Below are 14,802 nucleotides of genomic sequence, written 5' to 3'. Positions count from 1 at the left end.
GCAGTGGCCCAGGTAGCCATCTCTCACGGCCTGAATTCAGGGATGCTTTCAGGAGTCCAGGGTCCCTGTTTTTTCACCCTGCTTATAAGGGGAAGGCTTTCACTGGCAAATCTGAAAGGCACAGTTCTGCATACCTTGTGTTACAGTGATTTATACTGTGTTCTTTTTGTCCAAAGTGAGTACCTGATCCTTGATGTTTTGTTTTATTTGTCATGACGGCAGAAAAGTTTTCTTGTATTTGGGAAGTTTATTTAATCACACAGTTCAAAAGCATCAGGATTAATTTTTTTAGTCAAATTTTCTAAATGGTGATTTCTTAAATATCTCTTTTCCGATAGGGATGTGGGTTGAGAGTTTTATACATACAAGCATCTGAGAGGTTTTAAGATAAAGCACCCTCTGGAGTATATTGGTAAAAAGAGGACTAAGGGGAAAACAAAAATCAGGATGGAGGGGGTCAGCTCTCTTGTTTTCTTGAGAGCCCTGCTTCTCTGTAGGGTCCAATTCCAGTGTCCACATGAAGAGGAGGGATGTAAGTGCATGGACTCACAGTGCAGTGAGACTGCTAGCCGAAGCAAATGGTACTGGGACCCAAGTCAGTGTCTGGTCCTTCACTGGGAGCTTTGAGAGCAGCGGAGAGAAAAACCTGGTCCTTTGTGCCCTCGTGCCAATGTCCATAAAGGACAATCCCTGTGAATCTCATATTGGACCAAATTTGTCTCTTAAGAACCTGTACTGCATTGACAGAAGCTGTAAATCACGGAGGGGTGTGTGGTGTTTAATGCCCTTTCTCTGCTTACTGAAGGAGCAGTAAATGAGCTTCTGTGTGAAAGGGTAGGGCTAAGCAGAGTTACACAAGTGTGAAAAGAAACGAAAATGGTGGAATCAGATTCTGGGAAAGGGCAGGAGAAAGAGAAAAGGTGGGAGCAGCCGGGAATTTCTCCAGAGCCTGGTGTTCGGGCTTTTCTATATGTTGCTGTTGTGTTCCTCAGATTACTATTGAGACACCCCAGCCTCTTCTCGTTGCCTTCCTTCTCTTACTAAAGACGTTTCTTTTCCTCTTCTTATTTCAGCTAAAGCAGGGAGCAGGAATAGGGAAGGTGTTAGCATGTAGTATTTTGTATGGTATCACTATGCAGGGTACAAATAATAAATCACGCGCTACATGCTTAGACAATTTACTGTTGGCTTTTGTATGTGCTGTGACAAGTGCTCAAAAGGTCAAAAAAGCTTCCTTAACAAATTTGATAAGATAATGCAGTGAGCTGTAACAGCATAAAGTCCTGGGGGCCATAGACCAGAATAGAAGAAATAATTATGCATGGTAATGGGTAATTACAGATAATGGCCTTTTTTGGGGGTGGCAGAAAATACACAGCCCCACAGCCTTGCCTGGAATGAACATTGCCTAGCACATTAACTTTATAGCAAGCTAAAAGTTCAAAGCTGGAACCAAAGATAATCCGCAAGTTCTAATGGGAAGAGAACAGAAATATTCCTCTCAAAGGCAGAGCGAGCATGCAGGTTTTGTTCCTCGGGAGGCAGAGTGTCTCAGCAGAAAGTAAGTAATGGTGCCAGCTTTCTTTGACATCTGAAATAGCTCTGTCATGATTGTCTGGTGGGAGAAACATACTGTTCCAGTGTTTCTGATTATGATGTTAGGGAGTGATTTCACGCTGGCCTCATTCAAGGCTACTGTCCGACCTCAAAGCCAGCTATGAATTGAACTAACGCGTTGCAAGACTTAATATTGCCAAACCAGTTAACGGGAGTGTACTGATGCTTTATACACTGACCAAGGGGAAATTGTCAGGTGCAGATCCAAGACTCTTTTGAGGTCTGAAGGCAAGTGTTCCCTGGCTGAATAATTAATTCTTAACATTTTAATGGCTTAGCTGTCTCCTGCTGCAGAAGTTGACTTGCAGGAAGATGCTAACACTGCAGTGATGGAAACAGTCACTCTGAATTGAAAACTACAGGAAATGTACCAGCTACCAGAAGCTGGACTCTATGCACTGGGCAATGGATGTGCCTTCCTGCTCCTTGAGTAAATGTGTTACTTGAGTAGTCACAGTTCTGCATTTTCAGCAGCATGTCTGTGTACGCGTAGAGTCTCTGTAAGCACAGAAGAAATAAAAACTGCTAGCCATAGGTGTGTGTAAGAACTCATGTCGATAAATGCAGGCAGTGATATTCTCTTAATTGCCGCATATACAGAATCCCTTTCCTGAAATATACAATCAGATGGAGACTAATCAGCAGTTATGGCCACATGAGTAAGTTGAACCGTGCCACTGCATGCTCCCAGACATTGAAATGTGAATCTAAGTGCTATCCTGATTTTGGAAACAGTTCCTGGTGTGCATCTGTCCCAAGGTGACTAATATTCTCTCCCATATTCCCAAGTGTAACCATTCCCAGTAGGCAATTTGGTGCTGCCACCCTGTTGTAGATGCTGAGAAAGTCTAATAGAATGGACTCTGTACCATTTGACCTCAGCATCAGAGGCTTGCCCAGGCATGTTTAAATTACTACTATCAGTGTATAATGAGATGTATAACTGGCCCTTACCAGTACTGGTAGGAATAGGAAATACTCCATGCTTATATACAGAATGAGTGAATGTTACAGGCCGAACTTCAGTGTTTCCATTTTTAAGTGTGTGTGCTTAAAACATGTTTGCATCTGTGAGATAAGAGATGATGATAGAAATTCTTGCAAATTCCCTGACATTTCTTCTCTGTCTCCTCCCAAAAAGTAAGAAGGGGAAGAATCTAGATAACAGGCTTCTACGTTGATTTTGCCATGCATATCCACAATTTGTGTAAATCTCCATAGCTTTATTGAAGTAAATGTTCTGAGACTGGTTTACATTAACTGAGGACTGGACCACCGTTTTTCACCATGCTCTGCTAAGTGAAGGCAGGAGCCCCTCATAGGTTACTGAATGTATAAGGACCCATATGTGTAACTGACCCCGAGCACTCACTTTCCTTAAAAGAAAATCCCAGCCATCCTGAAATGAATTACTGGTTAACTACTATTAATATGCCATAGAGTTGGAGAGTCGTCTACAACACTGCAAGATCAATAACAGTATTTATCGTGCATCATATTGATCTTCTATGAAAGAGTGGGCTATATTTCACACCGTGTACACAGTGCAAAAAAAGTAGCATCAGTTCTCTACAGACATAGAAAAGAGCTGGGAGATCCAAGGGCACGTCTGCATGAAGGGATACTGTTGAGCATTGCTCACACATGGAGAGTCTCTGACAGCCCTCCGTTGTAGATTTGGTGTTCCAAAGACTGAGTGAGAATTCTAACCAGTTGGTTTTTGGTTTGCTCTTCTAATTTCTGTTCCTTCTTGTGCAGGTTCATTCCCAGATTTTTAATCGTGTCCTGTTTGCAACTTGCAAAATGTTAAAATTTGTGGTTATTTCTTTGGGGAAAGACCCAGGAGCCCTTCCCAGTTTTTCCATGCAGAGGGTGAAGACAGCCAAGGTGTGAGCCCAGCTCCTGCAGCAGCCCTCTTGTTTCAAAGGGCAGGCGGAGAGGCAGAGTAGGGAGTCTGACGGTGCAGCAGCAGTTGCCTTGTTGAGAGCGTAATTCCTCTCAAAAATTAATCCCCTTAGAGCAGTGGACCTCAGGGCTGCCCCTCACATGCAGGTGTTGTAACACGGCAAGCTCTGAGGCAGGGGAGGACCCTCTCCTTGCCAGCAGAGCCGTTCAGCTGTGTTGAATTACATTTGGGGGAAAAAAACCCCAACCAAACAGCTGAAAGCTGCTTTCTTAACCTTGGTGTCCTCTCCTTGCTGGTGGAAAACGCAGCCATGGGCTGACAGCCTCCCTTGAGGAGGACACCTTGCTTGTTGGGTGGCCAGAGGCAAGGCTGTGGGAAGGTTCAGCTGTAGGTAGGAGGCAGGAATTACAGGTACAGACCAAAGACCAACGAGAGGAACCCCCGTTAGTTAAAGTTTAGTTACAGCCATTGTTCCAATAGATCTGCCCTGTTCTGCAAACGGTGGCCATGCCTGAGGATGGTGCAGCCCAGAAGCAGTGTGCTCACTCACCAGCTGGCTAGGAGACTTCAGCTGGAGACAACCAGCATGGATAGGGCAAAACCATGAAATCTTCTCTGGGCAGATTTCCAAGTGCCTTGTTTTATCCCAAGGACAGTGTAGCAGGGTTCTTCGGCCTTTAATTCTGCTCCCCTGGGTACTTAGCACTTCTTTGAAGCTACCCCCATGTAGATGCTGACTGGTCTGACCTGCGTCTCTTCCTGAGCTTTCATTGCTCGGAAAAAAAGTGAAGACTTTCAGGGCTTTCTCCATTAATAGCAAAACTCTTTCCCTTCAATGTTTTTACAGTTGTGTATGCTGTATACATGTTGTATATGTATGGTGTATGCATTAGTAGCATACATGATTCAGCCAGGCTGGATGGGGTAAGCGCGTAGAGCTGGACTGCAGACCTGCCCTTGACCTGTTACATGCTGGAGTTGCTGAAGACCTGCCAGAGCTCAGCTCTCCAGAGGCATCCTTCCCTCAGGCTGACTGGTTCAAGTCTGTAAGGAGTTTAGAATAACCCCTGGCATCCTTTGACCTGGTCTGACCTGACATCTGCCCACAGTCTGGATGGCACAAGTCTTGTACGAGATGTCTCCCTTCTCCCAGGTAAAGCATCAAATCTTTGGTGCATGTCAGTCCCTTCACTTGAACTTTCCCCTTTCCCATGACTCCTTGTTTTTTCTGTTAAGCTACTGTGGCACATCCCTGCCAGAGCTCAGAAGGGGGGTTGTGTGCCAAAGATGTTATGAGGACCATGGGTTCCATAATTCTGCATTTGTAAGAGAAAAATGCCCCAGGCTGCTGACGCTTGGGGATTTATGTGTATGGGTGGCTGAATGAGCAGGTGACCACCTCTATAAACTCCATATTGAGTCCTGAGAGGGCAGCTGATAGTACTGTAGAGGCTATTGGAGAGCAGAGGGACAACAGGAGGAAAGCAGAGGACCATTCTGGTGCATTCGTAACAGCCCTGAACACTGAACTGCTGGTGGCTGTTGTGCAGATAGATAAAGGAAAAACGGATGGCAGCAAGTCAACCCTTTTGCACCTCTGGTGGGTGGAAGATGATGGTAGCCTCAACCACAGGTAGGGGGTAGAAAGAGAAAAGAAGGGGAAAAAAGCATACTTTTGTTTTTCTCTTAATGCAGCAGAAGACTACAGGTGCTGCTCGCTCTTCAGGAAGGACTGAACATCATGGAGTGGTGATTGTATGATCTTGTGGATAGCTATGGGCAGGTCTCTGTTCTAGCCTAGCCCATCTTGTCCCATGTTCAAAGCGTAATGCATGAGACCTTTCCAAAAGTTGCATCAAGGCCTGCTACTTTCTCCCCCTCTTCCTGACATGTGCTGACACCTCAGGGTGGCTCACCTTTTGTGTGAAGGTGTAGAGAGGCTCCATCTTCCTGGCGCTAATATCCTTAGCGGAAACTATTCTCTCTTCTTAAAAAGCACTGCAAGTGGAATGACACTGCAGAGGTTTCAGAAGAAATTGCACATCTGTGCAGCGTAGCATAGCCCTGCCAGAAGTTCTGCGGCCGGCTGCCTTGCATATCTCTGTCTCATGTGAAATCTGTGTCCCAGCAGGGAATGCGTTAGAGGATTTTACTTTCACCTTCTATCTCGCAGCATGAAAAGCAGAGCAGTTGGACCTCAGCTTTATTTGGGAGATAAGTTTGGGGAGGGGAGCTAGGCTTCTGCTGTGATTTATCAGAATCGCTGGCTTTTCAGTGCCAGTGGTCTAAGTTCTTATTTTATCAAAGACATGGTCTAAAGGACTTGAAGAGAGTACTGCCCAGAAGAGGTAGCAATAATAAAATTTCATAAAAACACAAAAGTGCAGAACCTGTAAAGGGTCTTTTGTGGCATTGCAGACTCCTCTGTGCAAATTTGAGAGGTGCTCCCAATGAAAAAGGCTGGCTGGCTTGTTTTTTGCTCGCGTAAGGCTGAGGGGCAGAAAAATCAGATGCAGAAGGCATAAAACCCTGTTTGCTAATACATGGGTACACTTCACTCATGTCAACAAAATGTCAGCAAGAGCTGAATAGGGGCACTGTATAATTTAGGGGCTTAGAAGGAGACTATCTAGGATTGCAGAGAGCTTTGCTTACAGCTGAAGTGAAACAGAATTGCACTGTAAGTGGCAATAGTTGGTAAAACTGATCATTGGATCTAGTGTGCAGCTAATACATAGTACAGTGGAAATTTTTACCTTGACTCTGAGAGGCTGGTGAATTGCCACCGTGTTCATTTTGCAGGTGAGTAACCAAGGTGCAGATATACCAAGAGAAGGATGCAAAACGAACTAGGCAGTGCCTGCCTGACACCTCTCTTAGGGCTAATACTTCAAATGTGCGTATTGTCCATGATGTTTCATCTCCGTACTGATAGCCCTTGAGAGCTCATCAGCATGCTTTAAGCCACATCCTTTTCTCTTCTGTGGTGGAGTTAGACAACTTCATGGCAAAAGCAGGTGCTCCTTGCGGAAGGGATCATCGTGTTGCAATCTTAGGGAGCGACCAGGGAGGCAGACCTTTGTGAGGACAGCCTGGTGGGAGTGCAGCTGGCTGGACTCTGGCCTGGAGACACTCCAGGGTGCGGGCAGCAAGTCACAAGCAGTCCCCTCCTTCTCCTCCTCCTCTTTTGCCAGTGGTGTGGGAGCTTGTTCTGCTCTGTGGTGTTTTAGGTAAACAGGAGCTAAATTTGGGTATGGAGGCTGGGCAAGGGTTGAGGGAGGGCCTTGCTGCTCAGAGTGGGTTTCATGTGGGTTTCTGAGACACCTTGGCTGATTGCGCAGTAATTCCCCTGTTGCAGCTTCTCTTGGCCTTGGGCCTGTTGGCCCTTTCTAGAGGCATGTTCACAAAGTGTTCTCGCACCTGCAGGACACTGGCTGGAGAGGGGTCATCCTCTAGCTACAGCCTTTCTGCTTAGTTAAAGGAGACTTGGCACACTGTTGTAATCCCAAAATAATGGGGGGCTGCGTCCTTAGCTGGTGTGAATCACCATTGGATCAGCTGACGCTGCTTGAAGACTCAGAGCATTGTCTTAACCTGCAGTTGGTTTTGTCTCCTGTTGTGCAGTTTGTGGTGTGTGTAGGTGGCAGTCTCAGGCTTTGAGTGGACGTCAGTCCACTTGAGTTCCCACCAAACATCCAGCTGTTTTTCCCTTCCAGTTCCCACCTCTTCCTATTTACTACTCCGTTCAGCCTTCAGAAGAAGTAGTAGCTTATCAGAAGGTAAAAGGTAATGGTCTTCATGGAGCCTCCTATTTCATAATGGCTTGTGTTTTTTTTTTTCCAGAGGGACGCATGCTCCTTCAGGACATCCCTTCCATCCCCAGCAGAGGGCACTTGGAGAGCACGTCTGATTTGGTTGTGGACTCCACCTACTACAGCAGTTTTTACCAGCCATCCCTGTATCCTTACTATAACAACCTGTACAACTACTCCCAGTACCAAATGGCAGTGGCCAGTGAGGCTTCCTCAAGTGAGACGGGGGGTACAGTTGTAGGATCGGCCATGAAAAACAGCCTTCGAAGCCTCCCAGGAGCATACATGCCAGGCCAGTCAGGAAAACAGTGGCAGGTATGATGTTACAGAGGTGTTACATGGAATTATGTTATGTTACAATAATAAGCTGTTTCTTGGACCTGATTCTGACCTCCTGTTTGCTGGCTTTATGGCAGTGCAAAACCAGAACCAGATTCCAGAGTGGGATTAGGACCCATGTTTGGAAGGTTAGCCAAAGCGGTGGTTATCATGCAGCACACAGAAGGCAATGATACAGGTATAGGTAGGTTGCCACAAGCACAGATAAAGAGCACCCACTTGATTTTATCTTCTAATTTATGTCATAGTAGATTATGGGCTGTTTTCCAGAAAAAGAGTCCAACTGAATTACCAAACATAGCATCCTGGGAGCTTCGGGTGTCATTTCTGAGAGGCTTTGCTTTTCAGGAACATGTTCTTTTCTCTTCCATCTTTCCCATTCAAGGCGCTGAAGTGACCCAGGAGACCATGGTGTTGCGCAGAGGGTTGATGGCAGTCAGTCACACGGCATGTTGCTAATGGTGCATTCTGGTAGTGTCAGCTCCAGGGCTTGCAATTGCAACTTGGGTAGCTCAAGATCCAGGCTGTGCCTGAGAGGTTCACACCAGAGCTCTGTGTGCTTGATTAGTTAGGATGTAAAGCCAGCTGAGCCCTCTCACTTTAGGACTTGCTAATTACAGCTTCCAACTCAGTACCAGTCGCAGACTGGAAAAAGGGGAAATCTGCCAAGGCAGGGGATTCATGGCAAAGTAAGTGGAGCTATTTCAGTGCCCCTGAGGATGTTTGGTCTTGGGCTGCAGTGGTGCTTTTCTAAGACTGAATTCAGGAGGCTGCACCCTCTGCGTATGCCCGTGTCCCTTGTACGAGGGCAGGAGAGGGCAGACCTCTTCTGTAGAGCATCAGGAGAGGGCAGGCTGCCTTCTGCAAAGGCTCTGTTGTGAAATCACTCAACAACAAAAGATTAAATGTTCACCAAAACTTCCTTTCTGAAGGGAACAGATGAGATGTCCCCTTTGCTGACAGAGAATTCCTCTAGCAATTCTGGCACAGGGACCAACTCTGAAAGGGCATTTTAACTTTTGGTACCAAGGAGCTGGAACTAAGATCAGGGTGATTACAATTACTGTAGCAGTCCACATCCCCTTCAATGAGGCTTTCCTATCATTAGACACTTTTTTCATGGAAATGTCCTTCTGAAAATGTGGGGGCTTCCTGGGGCAACAGCTGTCAAGTCCATGAATTTTAAGATCATGGCTTTACAGCAGTCAGCATTTAGTACTATTCCATGTCCCTTTTTCACCATGAGTGCAGCTGTATGGGAAAGAGCTGTCTCCTTTCCCTCTGCTATGTAAGCCCACAACGCAAGAGTTTCACTGCAATCACCTTTAAATACATGGAGGTACACCTTTTCAGTTACACTAGTTGATAGCATCCTCTCTAGCTGCTGGACTTGATCACCAGACCAGGGGGAGAATTAGTCAAGGCAAGTTGGGGATAGGATTTTGTGCATGGTAACAAGATGAGGTGCCAGTGCTTTTTTAGCTTTTTCATTTTGGTTGATTGGGTTAATCTGGCATATCATAGCAGAGTATTTCATATAGAACGTTACTTCTCCTGAAGCTTTTGCAGTACTTAGGCTGTAAGAGCCTATTGCAGAGCTGATGCTTGGAGACACTGTCACAACACAATTTGTTACAGCCACATTTGTCGTGCAAAAATAGGGTTCTTGCAGGCTGCTAGTCCCACAATCCACCATTCCTCCAGCCAGTAGACTTCTGTAGTTTTACTTTCTTGGGAAAAAGGAAATTACAGGTAATTACTATCCAGCGCATAGTGTTTGAGGAAGAGATACATGAAGGTATGTTAAAACATGTTAAACCTTGGAGTGATGGTGGTGTCCCCTTTCTTCTGCTGTCATGTACTGTCATTTGAAATTAGACTGTGTTTGTTTAAGAAGTCTTGGCCTGGAGGGTCCGTTGTCTCCATGTGAGATTTTTTTCTTGAAGAAATAAAAGCAGTAGTGTGTTTTCTATGGATTTTTCTCTTGAAGCCCCGCAGAATCTGTAACTAACTTCTGCTTAAGTGCTGCTCAAATTAGTGAGATACTGATGAAGTGATTAAGGAAAAAAGAGGTGGTCATTGTCAAAAAGGACTGTTTTTCTTCCACCAGCGGGCTCCAGGCACTGGGTGTTCATTCCCAGCTTGTGGGATGTATCACATGGTTCCATTCACTTCCATGTGAATTTAGTGATTTACCTTACCAAAGATTTTTAATTTTTCCTGGCCAAACCTTTTGTGTTTTCTTAATGCTGCTCTGGTGAGATGTCCGTGTGGAGAGACCAGGGGCAGTGCTTTCTGCCTGCAGAAGTGGCATCTCCCCAGCTTCTAAATGGCCTAAAACCACCTCTCCTGTTCAGTAGGACAGAGTGTAGTTCAAGGTCAGTGTCACATAACTTACAAGCTGTTTCTCAGAGGCTGATCTGCAAGAAGGATTGTTATTGCTGGAATAGTTACGAATCATGGGGTTTGCATACTGTTATGACAGCATAACATTGCACAAATAATCATAAAAAGTTTTACAGTGAGAGCTAGGCTAGATAATGCTTGATGGCAGTGGGTGCAATGATGCCAAGGCTGTAAAACATTGTGTGGCACTGAAGATGGTTTGTTGTAAGGGGAACGAGCTCTCAGCTGCTGCACGTGGTTGAATCTCAATTCTGTTCATGGAAGGTTACCAGCAAGGGGAGATCACAGAAACACGGTGTGTTAAATAGAGATGGATGATGAGTTTCTCTGTCAAGCACACTAAGGAGTTACAGGACAGTTTCAAAGCATGATCCACAAAGAGGAATCAGACCTTGCTTACACCTTCAGGGTGTTGTGCTGGCAAACCTATGCGGGCTGATTCTCTCCAGAGGAAGCATGTAGCTGTATCTACACAGGGATTTTCGTTGGACTGCCCGTACTTGGCTGGGTTTATATTTTTTATGCACAGGCTTTCTTAACCAGTCTTCCAGCACAGGTGAGTCTGCTTATGTGACTGGTAGCACTATAACTGTTTTGATCAAGGTTTTTGATTTCTGCTTCTTTATCAAGATTATAGCTGTGCAGTGCCTGCTGTGACCAAATCAGGGCAGCTGGCTGAGCTGTGAGCCCACAGGAGGGTTTTTTTTGTTGGTATAAGCTGCCCGTGTGCCCACTGGAAGGTATCCTCATTTAAGCTGTGTAGACAAGGCTCCTGCCTTTTCTAGGCACCGCTGGTGGAGCCTGGCTGGTCCTGGAACAACTGTAACCAAGCAAGGAGAATTGCATACTTAAAGATAACTTCTGGATGCAGACAAGGCCTTGAGCAGACCAGCTGTCTGCTGTTTCAGAATTTAGGGAGCAAGGGAGAAAAGCTGGGGAGGAAACGTGTGAGTGTGTGTGGGATGGGATGAGGATTAATGCATCATTGAGCCTTGGCAAATAAACTGAATCACTGAATCTTTAATGTAGATTAATGTCAGATTTCATTAGTCTTTGTTCTTTGCAGAGGCTCGCGTACTTGAGTGGATTCATAGAGGTGCAATTTTTTTAGATATTTCTATGTAGGTTTTGTTCGTTTGTATACAGTTAGCCCAGAAACTGTATCCGTCATGATTTGATAAGCATAATAAAAATGATAGTTTTGGTCCAGACACCTTCAGTCGTTTATATTCTGCTGCTTTTGCCAGCTCTAAGGCAGATAATCAGGTGTGTCTGGTGTTGCTTAGATCAGAGAGGAAATGTAGCAGATGTGGTACTCATTGTGCATCTCCTTTCACTCCAGTTCTATGTGAACTCTCCCTTGAAGCTCTCATAATTGTTCATTACAACAGGAATTTATGTGCATTCAATCCAATTAACAGTTAACTGAATTCAACAACATTAGTCCTTCAAGTTGGAGCATGTTGGTATATAGCGGCAGCTGGTGCTTCTGAAACTGGTCTCACTGTGACCCACTTAGGGACAGCAACTGGAAAATGCTGTCTCTTCTACCGCAGTCTCTTCTACCACAACAGAAGTAAAACCTAGATGGATATGTCTGATTCTAATCAGGTTTAATTCTCCAAGCTGTCAATGAAAATTGCTGGCTCGAGACCCACAGCATAAGGATAATCTGGATTCCTTGTGAGTTGGCATCCTCCCCAAAAAGCATTAGAACTCTTCTGGTTCCTACAGCTATACCATTAAAAATCTGCAAAATGCAGAATGTGCCCCGCATGTGGGGACCAGTGGCTGAGTTTTCTTTGTTACTCTGGTAACTCCAGGCATCCTGCTCCAGAGGAAGGTTAAAGCTGGCTGGGAGGTTTTGGACAAATTCAGCTTTCAGAATTTCATGTAATTTCTGCTCCGAGGTGTTTTTTTCCTTCCAAAACCTCAACTTTTTTATTCTTTCCTTAAACCAGTTTAGAGCAAAACCTGAAGTAAGTATTGGTGAGAGTCAGACTGAGAAATTGTAACTTAATTTTCTAATATGGGAATTACATTTAGCATTTGGAAGAGAAATATTTAACGTTGCTGAGATAGGAAACTGGTTTTTAAGGATTTCTTAAGAAGTAGAAAACATACTGTCTTTTACAAAAAAGTCTGTCTTTTACTAAATCCAGAAAAGTGTGGCTGTGATAGGGCAGCTGGCAGTTTGAACTCTTAAGAACAGCTGCTTGGTAGTAAAAAGAATTGCTCTTTTCAGCTTCTACAACCTGTTTCTAGCACAGTTTTTTCTCCAAAAGCCTGGCCTTCTTACAGAAATACGCAGTCGAACTGTCCAGAAATAGGTGTAAAATGTGTAAAATATATGCGTGTCTGTGTGTCTGTTCATGTGTAAATATATACACATTGTGCAAGTCACCCGACACAATCCCAGTTTTATGTGTAAGCAGTGTATTATATACTGTATTCATAACATACCCTTCACACTACAGATTTATGCTAAAAGTATCCTAATGTTTCTGACAGCTCATGTGTGACATGAATGCAATCCATATTTCTTGGAGGAGCTAATCTAAGCGGTTTATTTTCCGATACTGCTGATAGGGCTATATCTCTAGGTGTCACTGCAGTTGAGATTCTGATGGTAACATATTGTTTATGGGTCACTGCCTTTGTCTAAAAGAATAGGTTGGAACAGAATAGCAAAGGTTAATTAAGTTTGTCTATCAAGGAGGGACAGATATAGATGTCTCTTGTATTTTCTGTGCTAGAATCAAAGTCAAGGCAGGGTATCGTTTTTCCCTCGTGCTGGAAAATATGCTTAGCTGGTTTTAGGAAGGAAACAAAGCCACCTTGGGCAGCGTGAGTACAGCAGTAGTTGCGAGGGGTCAGCTCATGGGCAGTAGCACTGTGTGGTGGGAGAGTAGTGGCAGCCCTGGTCTACAGCTGGGGAAACTGAGGCAGGGAAGCGTTAAATAACTTACCCACAGTCACACAGCCCACAAGCGAAAGAGCAGAGATTCCTGATGTCTGGGTTTCCACCCTGCTGCCTGGCGGATGCCTTCTCTCCTCATGCCCAAAACCGACCTGTGAATTTTGTTGTTTGCAAACAACGACATATAAATGCCAAATTTATGCAGTTTCATGCCCCCTGAAGCTGGCTTTATTTTTAAGATCAAGGCAGAATGAGAAGGCTGTTAAAACTTTGTTTTAACAGAGTTTCTCTGGTATTCCCATAGTTACTGGTTTTAAGGCAGCTGTGTGTGAGACAGAGGGATGGAAAGCCTGGGTGAAGTGATTTGGTTGAGATCAGGTGGCACACCAGTGGCAGAGCCAAAAGACAGTACCTTGATCTTGTCTGTTGCTCTGAATTTTTTGCAGCCCTCGTCACCCAGGATTAGCATCCGCGACCTCCTGCTACTTGTCTTTCTTAGGAATAATCCCCATGGTCAGTCAGGATCAACTGCAAAATATGAAGGTGCTGCTAAGAATGACGCTGGATTGCTTGTGAGGAGATTGCAGCTGGCAGCTTCTGCAAATAAAAGAATTAACCTGGGTGACGTCTCGTCTGAATAAATCATCCAGGAAGGGTGGGACCGTGTTCTAGTCTCTGAGGCTGGAAGGAGAAGTGAGCCACACTTGTGTCTGCATTGCCTCTTTTCTATCTCTCATTTGGGCACCTCCTCTCCTCGTCTCTTCCTCTGTGAAGAAGATGTGGAGACGTTATGCAGATGCTGCCAGGAGCTCGGACGTTGCTGTTCCACAAGCTGTTGAGAAAGCTTTTTCGCAGGAGTGGTCTGAACTGATGCAAGAGCGTTTTCTTTATGCTTCCCTGGCTTTTGCTACGTATTCTGTCACTGTTGGGCGCTGCTGTAGGGCTGCACTGACTGTTGTCCTCAGTGACGGACAAATTCTGCTTCCAGCTTGCCTATTTGTGGACAAGCTGTAGCTGCCACTGGATTCCCCATATTGGCTTTACAAGGTAACAGGGGAAGAGTTTTCACTGTGTGCATGATCTTTTAATCAGGCCTTATTTATTTGTTTGTGATTTATAAGCATCCCACTGTTGCTTGCAGTACATCCTTTAAAAAGTTACTGAACGTGCACTGTGTTGCATCATTTAGGGGAGCCTGTAAATGTTGAATAAGCCAAATGTGAGTCTCTGATGATCCTTGTCTCGCCCTGAAGCCAGCGAGGTAGTTGGTGGATCAATCCTGCAGCTGAGGCAGGGCACAAGCGATGTGTGGCTGGAAAGGTATGCACTGTAAGTCAGCAACTTGGGTGTTCGACTGAGGAGCTCTGCAAAGAGCAAGTGGATGTTCTTCCTTTCCACAGCACTTCCTCCCCTAAAACATGCCTTGTTCTTAACGGCACGTAACCTGCGGTCATACAAACCAGAGTGGTCCCGTCTTGGCCTCACTGTAGAGCTGGAAGGGGAGAGAATAGCAGGAGGCAACACCAGAGCGCCAGGCATCTCCTCCTGTGATCCCTGCATGGCCCCAGCATTCCCCCAGGACAGGACCTAGGGAAGGATCCCAAACCCGGATGCAGCATTGGGAAGGCCGGACTGCCCCACCTTAGAAATAATCTGAATGTTCCAGGGCTTCCCCACAGCTGTTTTTATCGCCCTTTCTGGCACCCAAAATTGTGCAAGGACTCTCCAGAGCTGCAGGAGTTAAAACAGAGCAAATGCCCCTTCTCGTGGGGTAATGATCTCCTAAGCCCCCTTCTTAATGC

At 45.3% G+C, this 14,802-nt stretch overlaps 1 protein-coding gene across 1 annotated transcript in view; it reads left to right on the top strand.

Annotated features, from left to right (window-relative positions):
• The window catches only part of DMRT1 (doublesex and mab-3 related transcription factor 1), a 62,296-nt gene that overhangs the window by 15,890 nt on the left and 31,604 nt on the right, over positions 1-14,802 (top strand). Inside the window, exon 3 of the mRNA XM_074166096.1 lies at positions 7,367-7,650. Coding sequence (XP_074022197.1) covers positions 7,367-7,650 — 284 coding nt within the window. The remainder of the gene's footprint in view (positions 1-7,366; positions 7,651-14,802) is intronic.

Source organism: Numenius arquata, chromosome Z (assembly GCF_964106895.1).
Source record: "Numenius arquata chromosome Z, bNumArq3.hap1.1, whole genome shotgun sequence".
Taxonomy (NCBI): domain Eukaryota; kingdom Metazoa; phylum Chordata; class Aves; order Charadriiformes; family Scolopacidae; genus Numenius; species Numenius arquata.
This window is presented reverse-complemented; position numbering and strand designations above follow the sequence as displayed.